Source organism: Amphiura filiformis, chromosome 9, assembly GCF_039555335.1.
Source record: "Amphiura filiformis chromosome 9, Afil_fr2py, whole genome shotgun sequence".
Lineage (NCBI taxonomy): Eukaryota > Metazoa > Echinodermata > Ophiuroidea > Amphilepidida > Amphiuridae > Amphiura > Amphiura filiformis.
In genome coordinates this window covers 25,192,316-25,216,758 of record NC_092636.1, presented here as the reverse complement: position 1 = coordinate 25,216,758, position 24,443 = coordinate 25,192,316, and the positions used below count along the sequence as shown (strand labels likewise).

Below are 24,443 nucleotides of genomic sequence, written 5' to 3'. Positions count from 1 at the left end.
GCATTATACAGTGTATATCGTTGTTGTTGTTATACAGACACATGCTAACATTGATGCAAATGATTTATAGTGCGCTACGCACAGGCCTAAATGTTGATCCACAAACCTTAGCACACTTTACAGGTTGTCACTGATCACTACGGCCCATCATTCCATAGCACCATTAAACAACAACACAGGGACTTGCAGCTAAGAAGTGCACACCCTGGCCATTCTAGCTCCCCAAGTTTCGTGCAGGATACAACAGGACAATTAGCAGAAGTTCCTTGTCCAGGAAATTTTGCACGAAAGCATACTAAACCACTACTAGGGTTCGAACCTACACCTCTTGCACTATAAAAATTCCTGTTTTTTGATTACACCTATATTTTAAAACCACTGAAAGTATTTGAAAAATTCCAAAACCACTACCTGAATATTTTGATTTAGATACAGAGATGCAATATGCATGACAAATTATGTCAACAATCAATAAATTCACTGGAATCATAAATAAAATACGCTCAAAAACAAAATTACCTCACATCTGAAATATTCTGCAGTGGACATAACACAATTTGATAAATGATCTTGACAACACAATTGAATGGTAACAGGAAACCAATTTGTGATATTTAGACAATATATTTATCTGCTTTATGGATGGCATATCTCACCAGAAGAGCTCTGATTCAACTTTTTACCTTCCCAAAACACCATAAACAAATGAATCATTTGCCAATTATGAGCTGGGAACTTTGATCCGAGCAATAAACACAGATAGATCATACCATTAGTCAGTATTATATCTTCTTCTTGGACATAGCACTGGGTGGCAAATTCTTTTATTTGACAACAAATGGCAACCACTTGAGTTTTACAGCAGCATATCTTTGAACTAACAATTTGCGGATGTACAGATCATGGTATCCTAATTGGAATTTGCTTCTTCACATTTGCACTTAGTTCAAACATTGCATTACAGAACATTGGAGTCAGTCAGAAACAATTATACTTTTTTGAGCAACTTAAGAATAGTATTAGTAGTCACCACCCAAACTTGTAACACTAACGAATGCTAATTCACACCTTAATTTTGTTGTAAAATATAAATTGTGGAAAACAAATTCAGAAAAGTAATACCATAGTAGAACTAGTTGCAGTTCCTCATGCCCAGAAGGGAGGTGCGCACGTTTTGCTGCGGCGGTAGGCTAGGACTGGTGGATTTTATAATGTCAGAGAGGGCCTGTCATGGTCCCCTATGCACGAATAAATGCTATATACCATAGACCAATTGCTTGATGTTAATTGTTATCATACTTTAGTTTTATCTGATCACGCCTTCACTGTGAGAAAAAAAACACCAATGTGACAAAACAATGTCAAATTCAAAACCATTTTGATTGTACACAAGTCCAATATTTTTGACTATGCACTATGCAGCTCCACAAACTGTAGCTAATGCTTTAAAAATAAATTCAATTGAAACATTGTTCCACGATTAATACTGGTGTTTTTCGGGTTTAATTAATTCCAAAACATGTTTGCATCTTGATAAAAATTATTTTTAAATGAAGAATCGATAAGTTATCATGATATATATCTTTAAATTTGTATGACAATAATGATGATAATTCGTGCATAGTAAAAGTACTGTTAGCATTGATATTGTCTATATGTTGTAGGCTGCGCATCGTTTTTGATGTTCTGGTCCATTTCCTAACCAACCATGCGATAAATATCACTTGCTGAACAACAAAACCAAACAATTTTAAAATGGGTAGGGATGATGCCATGGAGTATTGCCGCTCTTTGACCAAGCGGGATTAAATACGCATTACCGGTAGCATCTAGGCAACTCTAATTGAATATTATCAGCGTTTAAGGTGTACAAACTAGGAATTGCAAACAATAAGTGGAACAATAGGTAGAACCAATTAGTTGGGTTTTGACAATTCCTGAATAGAAGAAAATTCCGCAAAACAAGTCTGTGATAAATTTGACTGCTCAGTGCCAGATGTGGGCAAGTGCAATAGCTGCCATGTGTTGCTGCAATGTGTAGATGAGTACAATATACTGTGTGTACATTGCCAAATGTTCACAGGGCAGCTATTGCGTTTACCTACTTCTGGCACTGAACAGTCAAATTATTCAGCATGTTTCATATAATATGCTAGATGTAGAAAGTAACCAGAAAAATATGCAGATATTTGTGTCAAAGGGCAGAGAGCACTATCCTGCACTTAGTCATTTGAAGATATATCACAACATTTATGATAGATTCATAACAACAATCAAAGAATTACAGCTTTGGAGCGCAATAAATATGGCGTTAATTGCGAGTTATATAGCTTCAAATATTTGCAAAGTGATTTGGTTAGGACAATATTAAACCACCTCCAAAAACTGTTATGGAAATCTACTGTTAAGGATGAGAGTGATGTTCTTTGAGAAATTTCAGAAAACTAAGATTTGAAATGTCTTATCATGGTGTAAGATTTGAGGCATAATTATTACATTTTCATATTTTTGTATTCTGACCGATCATCAATGAAATAACAAGCTAACAGTGGCCATGAATATGTAATTATTGCCATTTGTAACTTTCACAAACACACATTTTTATTTTGCAGAATATTTTGCAAAATTTAATCTTTCACGTCTGTCATTTTTTACCCATCAAGCTCATTATTTTTATTATTTCATTTTATAAAATGAAAAATGACTTCATCATAAATAATTATTACAGTCAATGTTATTTATGCGTGTATTTATGCATAACAGCAAGCTGTGAACCACACATAATGGACCATAAGCACCTAGTAATTACCCGAGTTGCACTTGATTGCTCAGGATAATTGTTGCTCTTGCAATTAACGACTAATCAACTATGCCATGATATTTCACATCCTTTACTTTCCTTTACTACATCCATCACATAGCATTCACTGTCCCATGTAAGTCCTGTATTACCTTTGTCAATAAGAAGTACTTTTTAAAAGGTTATTTCAAATCCCCATTCAAAATCTGAAAAAATTCCTGACTAATTAATAGCTTGGCTTACGTCTATTTTGATTCATATGAATCTTGAAATGGCAACATACATTTTTAATATGCTCATTTGGGACAATTATCGACTTATCGTCATTATCATAATTTGATGCTCGCTCATGCAAAATGACTCACAAAATGCCACATTGTTCATCTTATTTATAAAGAGTTCAGTATCCTAAGAAGCAGCATAAAAACATGTCTAAGTGGGCATTGTCTTAATTGCAAATTGACTAAATCAAAGGTCATTTTTTTAAAGCAGTGTTTCCTGTGCGAATGAGCAAATGAAATCTCTAACACCTGCCAAGGAATCATATCAATAAACACATTTTTTGATCACCCTAGATAAATTTTCTTAGAATATAGCTGAGCAGACGGCTGCCCGAGGAGCATCTTTATCTCCTCAATCCTAACATTGTTTAGGTCACAGGAAGGTGAACCTAGACATGAGTTGGCTTGTTTGCTTGCAATGTCATAGAATTTGCCCAAAAATTGTAGCGGTTTTGAAACAAAGAATGAAAAATAAATGCCTGTGAAAGACCAGACTTTGAAGTTGTTATGTAATGGTGAATTCAAATGATGAACATGAAGTCATCAATGCACATTTGGAGAATGTTGGACATCGTATGTGTGGGTTTTGCATGTAAAATGTGTACTACCTAGTAGCTGTACAATGTAGATGATCTAACTACATTACTACTACTACTACTAGTCTTTACTGATCTGAATGCCTGTGATTTATATTAGCAAAAGGGGCAAAATCTAGCCTCCACCGTCACCTCCTAGCTCATTAGAGGGTAGAAGACATGAAGAGGGCAGGGGTATGGAGGATTATGACTCTCCAATCCCATCTGCTCTTCTGATTACATGTAGGCATACCTGACTGTTTGTTTACTACTACCCAAAGAAAAATTATAATTTTGTGTAAATATCCAAAAAATTCACGACTCCATTCTTCTGTGGTCAACCACCCATATGGAAAAGGTATTTATGACCAGATAGTTATATCCCCTATCAATTGTCCTGATATGATGATGAATTTCTTCTGCCAGGTAAAGAATACCCTTGGAAGGTAGCAAATAGTATCCTATTGAAAAGTATAATTACACGTTTAGAAAAGGTGACCTTACTACACGTACAGCTGTGATCAGTTCAATCATAAAAAAGATTTGAATAATACATATTATGAATGCATAGAATTCAATTTTTTTTATCTATTTAAAGAATTTTAAAATGGTAGCGGTAATGTGAATTTAATCCTGCTTGGTCAAATAGCGGTATATTCCATGGCAACATCCCTGCCCATTTTAGTGTCAAATTATGCATGATATGTGGCATGATATCAACAACAAGATTTTAACATGATTCAAAATTACTTTTTTTTTTCAAAAATGAATATCTGGTAATCAACAAATATCAGGATTTTTGGATATATATTTATAATGGCTTAGCATATAGGCCTATAGCATAGCTAATTGGAGTAATATTTTGGAGTTCAATTTATTCATAAGCTGTGCAAATTTTACACACTGTTTTTTTTTTCTCAGTGTACAGTTCACCATAGAGATTAAACCAAAGGGAAATGAGACTCTGCCACGTTCATGCTTAATAATGGAGGATAAAATAAAGTGTGCTCAAGATTATTTCACCATGTGCCCGGTAAACTTCAATTTGATGTGTGCGTTTGTGTGTGTGCTGATAATGTGTGCCAAGTGATGCCTTTAAAATGATCAAGCCTTTAGACACAAACTATTATTCAATATTGGGCTATTTTGGACTATTTTGGTCTCTATGCATGACAAACCAATAGGGCATATTTACTAAAGCATTATGCATGGGGCAATTGCTGCAATTCTGAGTCTATTCTCTTTGGGCTAATCTCTTCATATGGTACACACACACACACACACACACACCCTCTTGTAAATGCCGCCAAGTGTGGAGGTGTGTGTATATTCCAACTGGGGAGATTCACACACCCACATTCAAACTGGGGAGATTTTTTTACACAAATCTCACAGCAACCGCCATACTGTGGAGGTTGCTCTAATCAGAAAATGACAGGTGGTATACCCCCCCCTCTATGGCCCAAAAACCCCATTTTTGAGCTTATCTTCAACTGTGGAGCTCCACGGTTGTTAGCAGACTCCACAGTGTGAATGTGACAAGACACACACACCTCCACAGTTGGAGGCATTTACAAACGCACACATACTTTATTCTCAACTCAAATCTACCTAATTCTACAGCCAGGTTTGATTTTGTAAAATCTCCAGGCTAGTCATTCTTTTCATGCGATTTTTTATTTGTTATTTTTAAAGATGATACCATAAGCTTCCTTGTAATAGTCTTTTAGTCCAATATACAAAAGAATGCAGCCAGAACATATTTTGCATTGGAAGCTATATACAGCTGGTAAATATCTAGTGGCCCTTAGAAGGCAGGTCCACACCCAGGGTTTTTGCTTAAGCAACACGGTTCTCAAGCAAAAACTTGGGGAAACATGCCGTGTGAACGCTCTCACGGATTCTAATCCCTACGTTTTCCCCCAAATTTATCCCCAAAAAATTTAGGGGATTCATGATTTCTCCGAGTGATGCTCAAGCGCTACTGCCATGTGAATGATACATTTCACGATTTTCGAGTGCTGAGCTTAACCTATGACCCTGGTTTAATTATATTTAATATGGTATTTTTGGCGCAATACTAGATGTGTCACATTATGCTTCCGATTATAATTCCAAAGCCATATCGGGCATTGCAAAACTCAAGGGTTCAGGCTTCAGTGGAGTCGTGTGGACACACACTCGAGGATTTGACTTAGGAATCGCAATACACCAGCACACCAATCATAAAATATTCTATGACAGTCTGAACATGACTAGAGTCAGACAGAAAAGAGGATTCCTATAATTCTCTTATCTCACCTCAGGTGATTTCCCAGATGTTTGACATAATAATCCATGTGAAAAGTTTCTTTGATTTCATAAATAAGGAAGAATCCAGCTCTGGGAAGAGTCCTTCAAAAATAAAATGTAAGAGCCTGTGAATGGTGGTAAAGCAAATAATAACAATGTCATACATTGTCATCTATTGTATTGTAGGAGCTTAAGATGGGTGTCACATAATGTGAAGACCTTTCTGCTACTGTAAACTGTTCCAGCTGAAATACACGCACCCCAGATTGCAGACATACTCTTAATCTCCCACACAGGGACTGTCAATTTCGAACAAGGTTATCTGAATTGGGGGTATATGGAATTCAACTGGAAGAGCCCAACTGACATTTTGTTTGCACTTTTCCAAAATCTGATTCATGTTAAACATTCTGGGTTTTGTTAACATCTCACACCCTCTGGAATTTCATGCTTTCTCTACCTTTAGCACTCAACTTTACAAACTAGCTTACAATATGCACGGAACAGAAACAAATGCACATAAATAATGCAGTTTACCCATGCAAGGGAAAACCGTGACTTCTCTCTAGTCTGAAGGGTCACTAGTCAGAAGGTTCTCTAGTCCGAAACCAAATTAAGTTAGCTAATCCAAAGGTTCTCTAGTCCGAAGGGTCGCTAGTCCAAAAACCAAATTAAGTTCGTTAATCCAAAGGCTCTCTAGTCTGAATATAGAATAAGGGTTAGGGTTAGGGTTTAGGGCTAGGTTTAGGGTTAGGGTTAGCGAATCTTATTCTATATATTCGGACTAGAGAACCTTGGACTAGAGAACTCGATATTCGGACTAGTGAACCTTAAACAGAATTCGGGACTACTAGTGAATGGTAAATTACGTGTTCGGATTACTAGCGAACCTTCGGACTAAGGAGCCTTTGGACTAGGGAACCTTCGGACAAGAGAGTTGTTGCCGGAAAAACACGCTGGAACACCTACACCGGAAAAACACGCTGGAACACCTACACTGTACATTATTTTCAATTCCATGACAATATGAAGGAATGCAAAAAAGCTGTTCTCCCCTTTCTTTGGTTCAATTCATGGCCATAAACTCACCTTTTCAAAGTCAAGTGGCATGACCAGTGTGAACACTCCTGTAAGAGGGTCAAGCTGGAAGATGTCTTCACCAGGTGCTCCATCTTCCACAACAGAATACACCACCTCCCCATTCAGTCCTTCATCAGGGTCCACTGCTAAGACAGTTGCCACCTCTGTGTTGATGTGTTGATCTTCAGGAATCCTGAAGGAATAGGTCTCGTCGCTGAATTCAGGATCATTATCATTGATGTCAAGAATGACCACTTCAAGATCGGTTGTGGTGTGCTGTCGTCCGTCGCTAGCGCGGACTCCGAGTTGGTAGAGGGAGCTGCGTTCACGATCGAGATCTCCGCTTGTGATCTTCCCTGTGGTGGACTGGATGTAGAAGCTGCCGTCGTTGCCGCTGACGATGCTGTAGGTGATGACAGCATTGGAGCCGGTGTCTGCATCATGAGCTGTGAGTGTGGTGATAACAGTTCCATCTGGAGCTGCCTCTGAGATGGAAGCATTATAGAAAGACTGGGCAAAGACTGGTGGGCTGTCGTTGACATCGATGACGTTGACATGAACCTGTATAAATTAAACAAGACACATCGGTGAATCAAAATGTTATGAAGTCATGACAAAGAAACTACATTTTAATTAAATTACATACAAATTTTTAATACAAGTTTAAATAATATTGTTGCTTTAAAACCTTTCTGGTTCCACCAAAAAAATTCACTTGAATTCAATTCAACTTGCACTGTCTCTAAGTTGGCATGATATGGCTATATTATTATAACATTAATTATTCATGTTCATATGTTGGTTTTACCAAGAGCTGATGGCATGCATAAAACCATGCTGGAATATTTGTTAAAATTGAAATCACTGCATGATACAGATGTGAAAATGTTCTCATTCATAAAGCCATCCAAGACCAGTGCAATTGCATGCTATTTCATGTAAATTATATGCAACATTATCATGTGGGGTGAACATTTGTTGTGCTTAAAAAGAAACAAAAAATTGCCGGAACCATTAACTACACGATTTCCTTTAATATCTCTTGATTAAATCAACTGCCCAAAACCATGAAGAAGTGAAACTGTCCAAAAAGAAGCAACCAATAATAATTTTACAAGCAAAAATGGTAAAATTGTTATTATCAATTTTTTTATAAAGTAAGTAAACACTTCAAGGTTTCCGCCTAATTTGAAGTATTTGTTCATCGGATCAATCAAAAGAGGATCAATCAGATCAAAAGAGATTTTCCATGTTAGCAATCCTCTTGTAATTTGTAATCCCTTCAGATAATCTGATACTCATCAAGGCTTCCCACCATTTAAATTGCTTGGTGTGGACAAATAACTTGGTACCTGCTGTAATAGCTGCCATCTTGTACCCCCAGCTTGTGCCCTCATATTTAGGTGTATCCTTTGTGTAAGAGAGCACCAAACAAATCCTAACTCTAATCCTAACCCTAACCTTTATCCTAACCCTAACCCTAATCATAACTCTTACCCTAAATCCTAACCCTAACCCTAACTCTAATCCTATTAGCATACTTTGCTTACACTAAGGATAAACCGGCATATTTATCATACATATTATGTCTTTTTTTTGGGGGGGGCTTGTTTCATCTTTGTTCATCACCATTTAACAACTCATGTCCGGTGCATCTGCCTAGTTGTTCGGGCAGCTTTAACGCCAGGCAGACAAAATGGGCGCATCATTGTTAAATGGTTATGAACAACGGTGAAACATGATTGAATCCTTAAATGAAATCCGAAACTATTCAAAACAGGTCTGCGCACACATCAACTTGCAGCAGCTATTCCAAATCAGGTCCTGTGCAATAATCCTAAATATCTTCATCTCATGTCTCTCCAACGGATTACAAATACTTGAAAGCTTAGTTACTTTTGTTGTCCATTGAATGGTTCCTGTTGATTTAGCAAATGTAGTCCAGTTGTTAAGCTATCTTGTAATTCTTTTTAATACCATTCTTTTCTATTCACCAGTGTGTGATCTGTACAGATTTAAAAAGCATAATCTACCAGAAATATGTCACACCACTGACTTGCATTTTCACAACTTTAGTAAAGGGAAAAAAAGTTGACAATGGGCCGTTCCATTTAAAACCACACCCCTACCGTGGAAGAGTTTGGAATTTGGAATATCAAACCAAATTCAACAGTTTACCAGTTATTCCAGAGGCAAATACAACTGTTTTCATCCATACAAAGTGGAAAAAGGTGTGAAAAATTTTGAAATTCCAAACAAATTGTCTTATATTAGGCCAAATTGTGCAAATTTCAACTGGATAATTTGATAAATTTCAACTATTTTCCACTGGAATTTCACATACGGCCAGTAAATATTTCCAGCTGAAGGTGCAAAGTGCAATTGAGATGACACTGATTCTTCCACATGGGGGTGTGCCAATTTTAAATAGAATAGCCCATTGGTGCCAGTATGGATTATGATGCAAGGTTTTCAGGATTTTTGCCAGGGATTTTTGAAACCTTAAGCAAACCCTGTGGTCTCATTTGTGAAATTTGTATACAATTCTGTAACAAAATGGACAATAATAATTGAAATCCATAATCGAAGGTAGATTTTTGTTCAAGTGAGATTTTGTAACAACTATGAATATGATGGCTAGTCTATTCAAAATGATATGCCTACAGGTGAATCAAACACACTCTTCAAGGGTCTAGACATTACTCTATGCATCAACAGATAAAGGAACATTTAATTATGAGTGTAATATTTCCTGCTTTGAAATTACTAATCAAAAGGTGCTTTGTGGAATGTTCATGAAAAAATAAAAACACAATTTTTGTTTCTGATCAACAGGAACTGCACTAAAATGCACAACAGGGTTTATCCCCATGCAACTAATATAAACAGATTTGTTGTTGTTTAAAGGTACATGACCAGATTTTGATCTGGTTGTAATATTGTGTTTTCTACCATACATTGATGCCCATCGCCCCAAACATTCTTATTCCTAGTTTTAAGGGGGTACTACACCCCTGCCCAAGTTTGGGCCTATTTTTGCATTTTTCTCAAAAATTATAGCGCATTGGTGACAAGTCAGATATGTATATTATAGGGGCAAGGACTACAACTACTGTACTGAAAATTCAGCAACTCAGAGCAAGTAATTATTGATTTATTGATCAAATATTGGTTTTCCCTAATTTTTGACTGTAACGCCACAACTGTTGTCTGTGTTGAAATAAAATTTCCAGTGCAATAGTTGTAGTCCTTGCCCCTATAATATACATATCTTACTTGTCACCAATACGCTATAATTTTTGAGAAAAATGCCAAAATAGGCCCGAAATTGGGCAGGGGTGTAGTACCCCCTTAAGTTGCTCCAGTAATTTGGATTCTAGAAGCAAAGATATTTATCCTAGTGAGTGGTGACCCACACAACAATACACAACTTTATGGGATGGGTTGGTAGCCACCTAGTTTGTGCTACAGCCTGTGTACCTATATTACCCATAGAAAGAGAAATTACTGGGAACCATGGATTCTGGGAAACAACCGCAGCTCACCTCCCCTTGATTGCAAGTAGTCTTTGAACCACCACACTACCATGTTTTTGTTCATACTATTACTACCTAAATGAAACCATAGGCCTTCAAAACATATTCCAAGCCAAAATATTCACTGTGGGATATATGAGAAAAATATGAGCTTTCACCTGATACCAAAATCAGCAGTTTCATGCAGAATGGGGGGGGGGGGGAGCAAGCACTTTTAAGAACTTTCCTAAATATCTGTGTTTGTAATATGTAAGAATGTGTCTTTGAACTGATTTTATCCATATCACAGGCCATATCCCCACTTGTATTATTTGTCAAGCAATTTGTTAGGCAACAGATCTCAAATAAAATGATTATGAAATGCTACCATGACTACTTCACCTAAATGATATTTGAAGACAGAGAATAAAAAAAATAGTATAAATGGCTAAATCTGGCAAACGACTCCGTTTGTACTTAGCAAATACTTCTCAGTGGTTTAACTGGTTAAAAAGCAAAATAAACATCATTGTGTACTTTAGTTTTTACTCCAAAATGCTAGGTTTCTATACCAAACGTTACCAGCAACTGGTTTTACCGCTCTAGTGACTGAAACTAGATATCGCCTTTTTCAACGTAACTTTTGTCAACTGCACCATTACTTTGTCTGGTAGGAAAGGAAAGACAAACTGGAACCGCGTATTAAGTTGCAGACTCTCACACAAGTTTTACCGGGTTTCCTTGTGCTATGCACAGATATTCTTTGTTTGCCCGCTGAAATATTCAGAAACCCCTCAACACTGCCAAACCATGAAGAAAACGATCGGAAATTCACCCCTAAAAAGTCCATGTGGCTCGAATCATTACCCAAGACCAAATTCCATGCCAAGACAGACACAATTTTATTGCATTTTCAATAACAGTCTTTGTAGAAGTTTCGCAAAATTAAAAAGAATCGAAGATCAAAGTGCAAATGTATGACCATGACATAATGAGATATCTTTCTTCCATTATTGCAAATATAAACCTATTGTTGCAATACCAACTCATTACCATCCCAATGATCCTGAACTAATTGGAATTCATGATCAATTTACTCTCAATTATCTTACGGTGTGAAAATATTTTTGAGAAAGTTATTTTTTGAAAAAAATACTTCAACATTGTTGTCCAATGAGGTATGATCTACTGGACAGCAATGGTCCACAACATGCTCATCTATCACAGCACAGTTCTTTAACCCCAATACATTTGCGCATTGATTGAATGACCCTTGAAAATTTGGGTACAAAAACTCATACTCTGAAACTTGAGGTCAAATTTTGCACTATGATTGTTTAATTGAGGTTATTGAACTATGCCATGGGGATGAGGCCATTGTGGTCCATAGTGAATGGCTATTTGAATATAGGGTTAGGGTTAAAAACCATGACATCACCCTTGAAAATCAATTCACAGATGAGAGATAGTGCCCAAAATATGGTAGATAATATTAGTAAGTTACCCAGGAAAAGTCAAGTCCTGTTTAGAACAGTCTAAGGTCAAAATTAAAACCATGTTCAATGTTACATGTATCATACAGTCAAAACAGTACATAAAACTAAGACTTCTCACATAAAACCCCAAGGCCTATAACAGTACTTGACAATGTCACATAATAGGCCTACACAAAACAAACTTTCAAGTTCAATTATATGCCTGGTCAAAAAAATACTGCAATTTGTATCAAATATTATGTCCCTCAGTTTTATTACTTCCAGTTTTTTCAAACTTCTAAAACCCCAAGGCCTACAATACTTGACAATGTCATACATATGCACACAACATAAGTAGCTTTTTTTCAAGTTCAATTAGGGTATTATGCCTGGTTAAAAAAAATACTGTAATTTGTATCAAATCTGATGTCCCTCGGTTTTATTACTTCCCAGTTTTTATTAACATCAATGTCAGGTAGTATATTATTCTATCCAGAACATCAGCTTTTGACAATGGACAACAAAAGAATCCATATTGACATCACAGGTAAGGAAAGATATTTTCCATACCCCATTCCAAAAGTGAAACTTTCTTGCAACAGGTGTAAACCATATAGGACTATGAACATAATTAAACAAAAGGCCATTCAAATAAACCTATCCAGAAAACAATTCCAATAATCATCTCAACTTTTGCTCTCTGATGAAACTCAAGATACCTATCTATTCCAGGCCTTCAAAAATTACAGCAAGCACGTAGCCAATGGCACTCTACCCACTGGACATCTAAAAGTTCTCCTGGAACGTGCTGGTATGATGATTTTGTGGGCATCCACACATGAACTGCCAATTACACGAGAAGGACATTGCAGTCTAGGTAGAAACAGCATATATAATATAATAAAGGCAGGGATGATTGTATGTAGAATGTATAGACTCTAAAAATATGATATGACTGCGCACTCTAGGTGTTTTTAGCCGGCAGGAAATCGTTGACCAATGAGTGGAATGCATCATTAGAAGACGACAAGAATTGTTTTGACCAAAATAATGAATACCTATGGGGAAATAAGGACTCTGTAATTAGGACTACACATTTTGCCCATCTCAATGACACACAGAATTACGGAAGTCAAATATCTTGCCGCACATTTTCATGTGCTTATTTCAAACTGAAAAATGTAAATCAAATTTATAAACTAAGCTGAAGTATAACCAGATGGTGGCAGAGTGGTTCTCACAGAAAAGAAATTGGTGAGATTTATTTTGTTTGAGGGGTGGGATGCCAGGATGGAAAGAATTAAAATTATAACATTGAATCATCCCTTTTATGTCCCATGTTTCCCTAAAATGGGACAAACTTGTCAATGGCTAGCTTTTAGCATGGAAGAAAGAGATAAAGTCACCTGATAACAACAAGGTTGGTTACGGGCTGTCTATAAAGTAAATCCAATTTATCCATCATGATTGATGGACAGGTCTTTGTCTGTGAGCTTCTAGAGATTTTTTTCATCAGATCATCTCAATTGACTTTCTGTTGAAATAATATTTGAACACTTATCCCATCTTCACACACAAAATATTAAGTATAATATCAATAAAATAACCATAATGCTAATTATGTGGTATTCTGATAAAATCCAAAGAGAAAATTGTATCAAAATCCTATTGATCATTTCCCCCAAGATCTGTGGGTCAATTGTCTTGCCAATTTTATAGAAATGGCTTATGACAAATTACACCTAGTATCCTTGTAGAAAACAGCATTTAAAAGAATACTTACACCACCTCCTATGGTGTTCAAAAGAATAAAGAGGACTATTATCATTTATGTTCCCCTTGGATTCTCACATTTGAAATTACAAGAAATAACACAATAGACTATTGATATTCAATAATGGGCTATATACCTGTGCAAATAATGGCGCAAGGTGAAAAAACTAAACTTGCCCAATGATGTCCAAAAAATTGTGTAAATTTCCTGCTTCAATTTTGTCTCTAGGCAAAGTTAATTGTCACTAGTACTACCACCATGACCACAGTACTAGTAACAGAAAATTACATAAATAAATAATAATTGTTATTTTTCAAAACATTAATGTATTGATTTGAAAAGAAACTTCTATGTGATACATCTGTAGGAGCTGGTCAGCCCAAGACCAGTGAGAAAATTTTGCATTTGTTATGCCATTCATCAATACAGTGGGTTGGAGGTGATCCAATCAATACCAGTCCATTGGGACAGGTCCAGGATACAAATAACATGATCAATTAGTCAATATTCTCTTGCTGTTTCTGTGTTAGCATGACCCTTCAACTCATGGCCTGCCATGTTGTTTGGATATCTGTGGTGGCAGCCATTTTGAATACCAAACATTCACAAGATAAGTAATATGACAATTTTGCAGCTTAAATGTGTCTGCTTTTAAAATAAAGATTTAGGCCTACTTCCAGTTCCACAACAGAAACATGGGGGAAAGGTACTGGTACACTCTAAGAAATAAAGGTTCTAAAAAGGTTCTTAACCCTTAAGGTTCTAAAAAGAACCAAAAATTGTTCCAACACTGTCGATAATGGCCCCAAAAATGTGATACAGAACCGTTTTTGGTTCTTTAGAAAACCTTTAAGGATTCTCCCAAATTAAAGAACCTTTTTTAGAGGTTTAAGAGGAAGGGTTCTCCTGAGAGGACAAAAAAGGTTCTATTTAGAACCTCTATTTCTTACATTGTATGGAGCCACTTCTTTTGCGGAGATTGGACAGTTTCTTCCATCTATTCGATCAAAATTTTGGTTTATTGTTTCAAATCTGTCACCTCATTAGCACATTCATTTTCTATGCATCAGGAAGTCCTGTAGAATGTCCTTGTTTTGCATTCATCAAAAATAGATGCTAAAATTAATGAGTGCATTAATATCCTAGTGTTAAAATGACAAGGTCTGACAATATCAACAAAATTGTCACCTTTTACAAAGACTGCATATCTGGCAACTGAGGGTCTATGGATAGAAGTTCATAGGTGCAGGGTTGGTCTTTTGGGTTGGGTCAACCCTATTTTATACTAAGAAACAGAAGAAAATGGTTGGCTTGCTGAAGTTATAATACAAATTTCAGAATCACAACCACAGTTCACAATTGTCCATTTCCCAAACATTGTACAAGCTGAAATCGAAACTATAATAACCTATGTGGCCTTCAGTTGCACCCCAATTAAAGAAAATCGCAGCAAATATTTACAAAATCCTATATCAAACTCGTACTGCACAATGGACTATTGGATATTGGTAATAAGTCTTATTTCAAAACCCAAGTTCAAAGCACTGCACACAATTTATCACCTGCTTACATATAGTTTTATTTTATAAGATAGTGGTATACGTTTCATATATCACGTCTCACATATTATAAGATTTGAAATGAGAGGGGTAGAAATCACAAAAACCCTTCGTGAGTTTGCATCTAGTTTATGGTTTTAAAATGCATCTAAGGTTATTTGAAATTGATCCTCTAATATTTGTATTAAAATAGCATGGTTCTTTCATTCAGTCAGTCACTGCACTTACATGTCTAAGTTCTGGGTGATATTTCTGAACTTGCTCTAAAGATACACAATATTGGACCAAAAATTACTTGCTCTGTTCACTCTTTTGCTTTATATTCTAAAAGCTGAGGACTTTTGATTTGCTTTTCAAATTTATGATGCTTTTGTGTGACTCTCGATCTTTCTCTTACCCATATAAAATTCAATTTTTGGTTCTTGTCTGGAGGATGTTCATGAATTGATGATGGAGGAGGTATTTTTTTCTTCTTCTTCCTCTTTTTCTTCTTCTTCTTCCTCTTCTCTTGAAAACTAGCATTGTTAATACTTTTCAGTCTTATCTAACAGAGCTTGAGGAAAATAAGGGGGCCCCTTTTTTCAAATGTGAAATTGAGGCATAAACCCCCTTCAAAAAAACCCACAAGACCACAAGTGATCCTTGTTTGCTAATAAACTTATCTATATAATTTTTTCCAATATAAAGTATTTTGAAAACAAAATCTGACTAATCCCAGAAATTGAGGTGGGAGAGGACTAGAACAAACACAAAATTATCAGTGTATCTCTTATTAGTCTTTCTTTTAAGAGGCAGCATTTTGATGAAATTGAATTTGTTAGCATAATAAATAGAACATGCAATGTGGTGTTTAGAGCTGCTAGTGTTATCTATCTCAAATTCATACATCATATAATCTTATCGTCCCAGATATTGAATGTAAATACCACAAATTCCACAAAGTTATTAGCATCACTAATTAGCAGCCAAGTTTAATATTAAAATTAATAACTGGTGCATCCAACAAAGATTACACCTTTGCATCAATTATACCAATACATGCAGCTGATATCACTTTATTGATGTTTTTCACATACCAAAGTTATTATCGCCCATTCATAATATGTCCGATAATCAATTTTTTGTAATTTTACAAATAGTACAAATGATTCATGAAAATTAATTATTGTATATTGGCACCACAACTGTAATTTGAATGCAACTCAACACCTACAATAGCTATAACAGTGTTCAAAAAAAGATTTCAGACACATATTTGCACATATATCATCCACTAGTTGCTCAAATATACAGATGTTAGCATTAATAAATTGTATGTATGTAAATTTTAGTATTTTCATTATTTTTGACCACAGCCAAAAGAACTTAAATATACATCCGTTGCATTCAGATATTTAAATAGATTCATGTATCTTGTACTCTATGTTGTCCATAACAGCCTATTTCTGAATCTGCATTAACTTATTCTCTGATTCACTCAAGTATTTTTATTTTTTTCTATCTTAGGTAGACAGCAATGGACATAAAACACACAATTTAATATTTTGGTATGTTTTATTCACAATTGTACATCTTCAGATCACTTATCATGCTTATCTATCCCAAAATTGCTTCAGCATTGGTAAAAAAAGTTCAAAAGTCCAAGCAGACTTTTATAGCAGACAATTATCAATCCAATTTGATCTCATTTCGTTTTTTATAAAAGCATCCAAGCCCTTGTTATCTCTATTCAAAACAAACACAGGTGGTACAATTTTGAAATTATATCTTTCACCACAAAAAAAGTATCAATTAAATAAAATCCACCAACCTTGGAATATACTGTATTAGAAAAAAAAAGACTATTCATATGCAAATTTTGTCCACCAGATTCCATATGTATGCACTATTGATTAGTTCTTGTTCGTCAATTACTAATAATTGTCCGGTTCTTCTGGCTGCCAATAATACCAAGTGGAGCTGATTAGTGTCTGTCTCGTTAGATAATTAAAATGGTTTAATTTTATTATTGTATGAGTTCACTAGGCATACACTGAATGCTCTATATAAATGAAGGTTGATAAAAGAAGTGAGCAACGGTTGTTGATGCCACGCCGTACCCCGTTTACACTTTATTTTAGTAAATTACCCCAACAACAATGAAATTAAAATCATAATGAGCACCATAGTGTGAGCCACACGTGCACACAAAACTATGTTCTGACAACCATGGAAGTAAGAGACTCTTACATGTGACAACATTTCACGTTTGCTGAAGTGACACTTCCAAATTATTATATATCATTTCATAATAATAAATATTGCTGGCATTATTCATATGTCAACACACAGTGCTAACACAAGTATGAGGTCAAAGGTAATAGTTATGTAATGTCTCTTCTTGGACTAAAAAATGTGCTTTTTATACAGGCCTAGATGTACTCTACTAGACAAACAGAAGAAATGTAAATTTACATTTTGTAATAATGCTGTAAATGTAATAATACTGTAAATTTAATAACATAAAGGTAATAGCCACTGCATGCAAACATCCAAAATCACTATCCATGATTAAATTTTGAATTGTGCCTCATCGGTCATTACCACCAGCAAATATTGTTGTTATTTCTCTTTAAACCATACCCTAGGACATGAAAAAAATTACCTATATACACCATATCAATGATTTAAATCTAAAATTTTATTTTCTTTACCAAAATTTATTTTCTACAATTCACAATACTACAATTACTAGACATTTTTGACAAATCCCATGTACTAGCATCTAGTCACGTCCTAGTGGCCGATTATGCTACATTTCTGTAAATATACAAAATGGTCATATCTTCCATATCAGTGACTTTGTCGTTTTGCATTCAAATGCTTTCACAATGTTTGTACTCCAGAACTGTTACTGTCCCAGTTTTAGATAAAATCATACATGGGAAATTATTTACTTGATATTTTCTTTTTTCTTCTTCATATTTATCTGTATCATCGGCGAGTTCAAAGACAGCAATTAACAGGGGAATTAATGTAAGATATTATTTGGATGATTTGTGTATCATATTTCAACACATTGAATGCCTTGTGTGAAAAGTATATGGCGTGTGTAACTCGATATCTGGATACACCTGGTCACACACATAACTAAGAACTGCATGACAAAAACATGCTACAGGCTTTGCTGTTTTTGTGTGTTACTCTGATTCTTATCTACTGTAGATAGCATTTTCATGTACTCATGAACATTGTGTACTGTAAAAGTGGAAATTGTTGCGCGATTTATTTTTCGTGCTTTGAACTGTTTCTCTCATTTTTAAATTCTTGATTCTAAGTTTCCTTACACTGACCTATACACAAAAGGAATATATTTGTGCATTGTTATTTTTGTGGTAGCAGCTTGGAATGTGAAAAGCGCGAAAATAAATGTAGCACGAAAATGTCCACTTTTACAGTATTGCATACTAGGATCACAAACATGCTCATCTATCAGAAGACAGTTCTGTTTGTGCTGTATATAGAATGACCTATTGGTTATTGATCAGTTGGACATGGGGCTATTTTGGCTCACTCTTGGATCGCTGCACAAAATGTGTGTCTGTCGCTTTCGCCAAACGAATGACAAAATGTGTAACAAATGTTTGTGATGAGCAATTGTTTGCCAAACATTTGGCGAAAATGCCTGTGTTTAGTGCATGTCTTGATTCCTCTCATCTTTGGAGAAAACATTTTGACTGATGAAGGGGATAGATCCTCTTCACAATTCTACATCACTAAATAAGCTTTTTTTTGACTGGTTCACCCTTTTTAGAGGGTCAATTTCGGGTAAAGAAAACACTTCCCATTTTTGTCGACATAATCCATCATTTCAACAAAAGGAAACTTCATTTGAACTTGTAACAGACAATTGGCTAAACCACACATCATTACTCCAAACCTTCATTGTGGAATTCAAAGCTTTTAAACAATTCAATTCATTGTAATGTATACTAAATGTGCCATTTACCTGCCCTGGCGTGCGATTCTTTGTCTACCACTTTATAATAACTACCAACACTTTACACAACTATGTCAAACTTCTAAAAATGGGCAAGTAATCAAAGCTGGGTCGTGTGTGTCTAATTATTCTCGATACAACAAAAGAAAGAAAGTCCAACATTATACAAATTAAGTTACCCAATTTTTTTTTAGTTTGACACCTATAGAGCTGAAATAGCCCCATATGCTTGATCATTTTAACCCTCTCCAAGAGCGGGTGTCGTCTTTGGACAACAATTTCCACACAAAAATTCAAAATTCAAAAATGTCAGAATTGTTAATTTTCAAGACCATGTTTGGAATCAGCATGAAAAATGCATTAAAATGAGTACAAACAAGCCTAGTATTGGTTCAGTGGTTCTAAAGATAGCTCTTAAAATTTTGAGAAAATATTTCAAAACTTGGACTCTAAATGTTGAAGCTATGGCTAGCACACAAAGCATTAAAGAAAGAAAGGCAGAAAGAAGTCTAGCCCAAAATTCACCCCTTTCTTTTACCCAACATTACTGCAACCACTTACTTTTGCAAATAAACCTCCCATTCTACACAAACAAAACATTTGTGTAACAAGTTCACTCTTTAAAAAGTTCATCTGGGACTTGCCTTACAATAATTCAAAAAAAGAACAATGACGCCAGAGGGTAAGATACTGTCCAAAATAAGCAAGTCCAGTTTCTTACGTTTTTCTCTTCTTTTTTTTATTGGCACCAAATGGCGACTGAGTGGTATTCAAAGGGACCCCTTAAGTATTGACAATCTCCCTAGGCAATTGGTCATTGTGTGTACCATCTAAATGGACAATACAGAATGGTTGTGTGAACTGGAAGTTCCTACTCCATCAAGTTTATTCAGAAACTTACTTCCAACTCTCACTATGTGTTATGTCTAAGGCTTAGGAAACATTACATAGTCTCAGGTTATAAGATTTTGGAATATGTAAGCAGCTGGTTATACCGTCATTACCATGGCCACTAGGTCTTTGAACTTAAGCATTGACAATCTTACGATTATTGGTAATAACGCCGGTAGCACGGAGCACATGAATCATGTGGATAACAACATCAGAGGGTGCTTGCTTCTATGTGATGTATCATTGGTTAGAGGTCATGTGGTAAACCACTAAACAATTTTAAATAAGACTCCAGACACCATGTAAAAACAATCATCCTTTCAATTCTCTTTCCTCCTCGTGAAAGCTTCTCTTCTTTTCCCCTTTCTTTCTTTTTGTAAGTTGCTTTCAGGTTTGTAAAATAACAACTGAATGGCAATAGAAATCCTAATGGAAGTAATCAATCTGAAACATTGATATATTAACTCTTTTTCCTTTCACATTTTTCCTTTGGGGCAATTCCATTTCCTAAACACATTTCCTGATATTTTTTACATTGTTTTTTTTTTTCTTCTTCCATTTAAAATTGTCATTTATGGGTCTTGTGTTAGACCTTTATAATAGTTAAATTTCATTTTAGTTTCTAAATCAATATATGGAGCTGATTTTGTTGTTATTTGTGAAATTGGAACATTCCTCTTGAGCTATATTTTTCATTTGGGGCAATTCCATTTGCTCAACACATTTTGCTCAACCATCATTTATGGGTCTTGTGTTAGACCTTTATAATTAATAGTTAAATTTCATTTTAGTTTCTAAATCAAAATATTGAGCTGATTTTGTTGTTATTTTGGAACATTCCTCTTGAGCTATTATAATCTCAGTAACTATTCCCTAACTTGAAATCTTCCTGGATCATCATTCTGTCTCTACCAGGTATTACCATTTTTTACCCTGATGTGGTAGTGACTTCAACGCATTGAGGCAGCAGTTTCGCACATGCATCTGTGCGGCATCTTTAGGTGTGTGTGTGTGTGTATGCCAGCACCTTTGAGCAAACATTAATGATTCCAAGCTACGCCCAATGAAATGCACATTAACATTACTGCCACATCAGAGTGAAAAATGGTATGTACCCGACAGGTTTTTATTTTTCTACATTTACAATGATAACTTCCTGTCCATGAAACTTGTCATCGAAAGTCAATAATCTATATAAATTGCATGGTGTCAACTACCACATAAAATAATAAACTGGTGACAAAGAATAATTTTGTAAAACCATGTTTGAAAACCTTGAACTATTCTCTCCCAGTCCACAGATTGAAATTGGTAGTAATACTAATCAATGATACTGTTAATCTTTTGATCCATCAACATATTTTTCCTTTTATATACGAAGAATAGAAAAATTAGAGGATCCATTAGCCTTCAAAGATAAAGTCTCCACAAAAGAAATTGACTTCTGGTCACTTAGGGAAGAAGAATCTGTTGCCCTAATGACAGATAATCTGATAATATTCTTTTAAAATGAACTCAACCTTACTTCTAAATGTTTTCTTGAAACACTTTTTAAACAACCCATTTTGATCACAAGGTTCATATGCTAATAGTATGGATTATCATGATTTGAACTAGAAATAAAAGCTGGTATTAGAGAGAGGTCTGGGATTGGGTTTCTTTTATTTGATGCAGGATTATCACATCAATTAAACTTTTTTATAGGAACTTCAAAATATTTACAAGATGACATTTATCAGAAATCCCATTGTGTTTGTTCAAGTACATGTACATGGAATTAGATTGTCAAGAAACTTCAAAATAAAACCTATGAACGACAGAGGCTTTACTGATTTTTTTTACTTTCAGAGCTCTCTATATCCATATATTGGGCAAAAAATGACCCAGAGGCTCCGATTTTGTGCTTTGAGCATTTTTTTATGCATTTATGTAAAATCAGCCATTTTGTTTGGCAACATAAGAATGGTTTTGTGATAATAGACCAAGTGAATTCTACTTGAAAGGTCCATCCACCCATATAACATGTTTTTCAGCTTTCACTCATTAATTATGTTTATTTGATATCACATTTGAATAATTTGAGAATTAATGATTTTTTTCTGACTGCAGACTTTAATATCTTACATGTCATGTATTTCCTCCCGGCACTTTAGAGCAGTAAGGGCAAAAAGTTAAGCTTCATCAGAATTTATAAATTCATCCACCAGGAAGATCTTTTTTAAATCACTATTTCATGTATTTGAACAGATATTGCGTGCACTTGTGTGAGTCATTTCATTAATCCTCCATTCATTTTACCTACATGTCACAACAATACACAACCGTGGTCTACAAAGCAAAATAATTACACATTTTTGGGTACAAAATGAAATTAGGGGAGCTAGTGTACATACAGTGCCACATAGCGTGACTGAGAGACGCACACATAACAGGGAGTCATTACCGCTGTCTGCCCGCCTGCGTGTCTGACCTGACATTTCCTTAATGAAACGATTTGCTTCGTTTTGTATCTAGGCCTTGTAGTATCCATCAGTACCTTTGTGCGATCAAGTTTTGTATAGGCCTTGTAGTGTCCATCAGTATGTATAAAGTGATCAAGTCTTCAGTTTGTAATGAACTTGTGAGGGTAATCAATTGTAATGCTGCATATCTTTCATTCAAGAGTGCACATTACTTAGCCCAAGTTGCATTATTGCTGTTGCCAATTGTATTTGTCATTATGTAGGGCTTACATACATGTACTACTAAGCATCAATAATGACTAATATAATCAACTGTAAAAATCTTATCATCAAACATTGGAATGATATCATAAGAAAACAATATATAAAACAATTTTTTTTCAAATAAAAATCTTAAGGGAGCAGGGATTGCATTCTGGTGCATCTGCACATCCTGGGAACCCTTACCTTTTTGTTTTGACAGTTTGGACAAGTTGAAATTGACCAATGGGTCCGATCAAAACTGCATGGACCCCTTAAATTTTACGATGCACACAAGCTTAAATTATGTAAATCCTTTGCCGAGCTGCTCATAATAAAATACATGTAGTGTCATTGTCGATACAAAAAAGGAACCAAGTATTTGGCCATTTTTAAAGTTCAGAACTTCAGACCCCTTACAATTCTCACTGTTTGCAGGGCTTAAGGGGTCCGGAAAAAAATTTGGGCGTGGGAGTTTCTTCATCCTTTCTACATTGGATAGAACACAGTGAGATGCCACATTTTAACTTTGGCCTATCTGTAAATTTGATCCAGGTAATATCTTTACCGAGGCTACAGCCGATATTGTGACAAGTTGGTGACACCTGACAATAATACAATTTCCATTAACATTGTTTGCTTTAGTTACTTCATCCATCATTCTTATCTGTTATAAACTTAATCTACCTCTGCGGGCATATCATAACATACCAAAGTTACATCATTTTCACAAATTTTGCCCCACATTTAGGACTAACGCAAAAAATTACGCCACTAAAATGTCTCAATTTTAATATCTTATTGAAGATTCATGTTGAATCTTTCTCAGAGGGTGTATGAAATTCAAATGGAGCCGCCTAAATATGTTCATTCCATTTAAAATTCATACTCCCCTTGTGGAAGATATTTCTAAAATCTTCCACAGGGGGAGTGAGCATTTTAAATGGAATAGCCCAAATTCAACCTGTAATCAGGACTTGTAATGTTCCCACTTCCCAACATTGAAGACCAGACCGACACCTTACGGCTACATCAATTAACCTGGGCACCCAGTGGTTATTTTGACAAATTTCTTGCCACCTTGCAGATAACGCATTCGGATTTATTATTTTTCCAAACAGATAAAAGCCCCCAAACCCCTAACACCATAAATGTAATACATCCCTAAAATTGCACTCTTGTTTGTTCAGTGGTGGTAAAATTTGTGAGCTATGTTACTTGAATACATTGTGCATTATGTACATGTAGGTATGTATTTTAGTATCTAAATGCCTGCACAATTTAGTAAATTTTACCATTTTGCATTTAATATGGACGAGAAAGTAGGGCACCAAATTCAAAGCTTGTTCTGCAAGGGAAAAATTAATTTTAGAGTTGGTATTCCATCACTGTCAGATTGGTCTAGTACAGTAGGTCTACGTGTAGGCCTTTATTTCTGTTAGTTTATTCATCATGTTTTTGAATTTAATAATATATTTAATTGCATTTTTGATGATTTCAAACAAAAACTAATCAATTTG

The 24,443-nt window shown here is 35.3% G+C and overlaps 1 protein-coding gene across 1 annotated transcript in view; it reads right to left on the bottom strand.

Annotated features, from left to right (window-relative positions):
- LOC140160790 (protocadherin Fat 4-like) overlaps positions 1 to 24,443 on the bottom strand; it is a 101,699-nt gene that overhangs the window by 58,876 nt on the left and 18,380 nt on the right. The window contains 1 exon segment of the mRNA XM_072184093.1: positions 7,038 to 7,589. Coding sequence (XP_072040194.1) covers positions 7,038 to 7,589 — 552 coding nt within the window.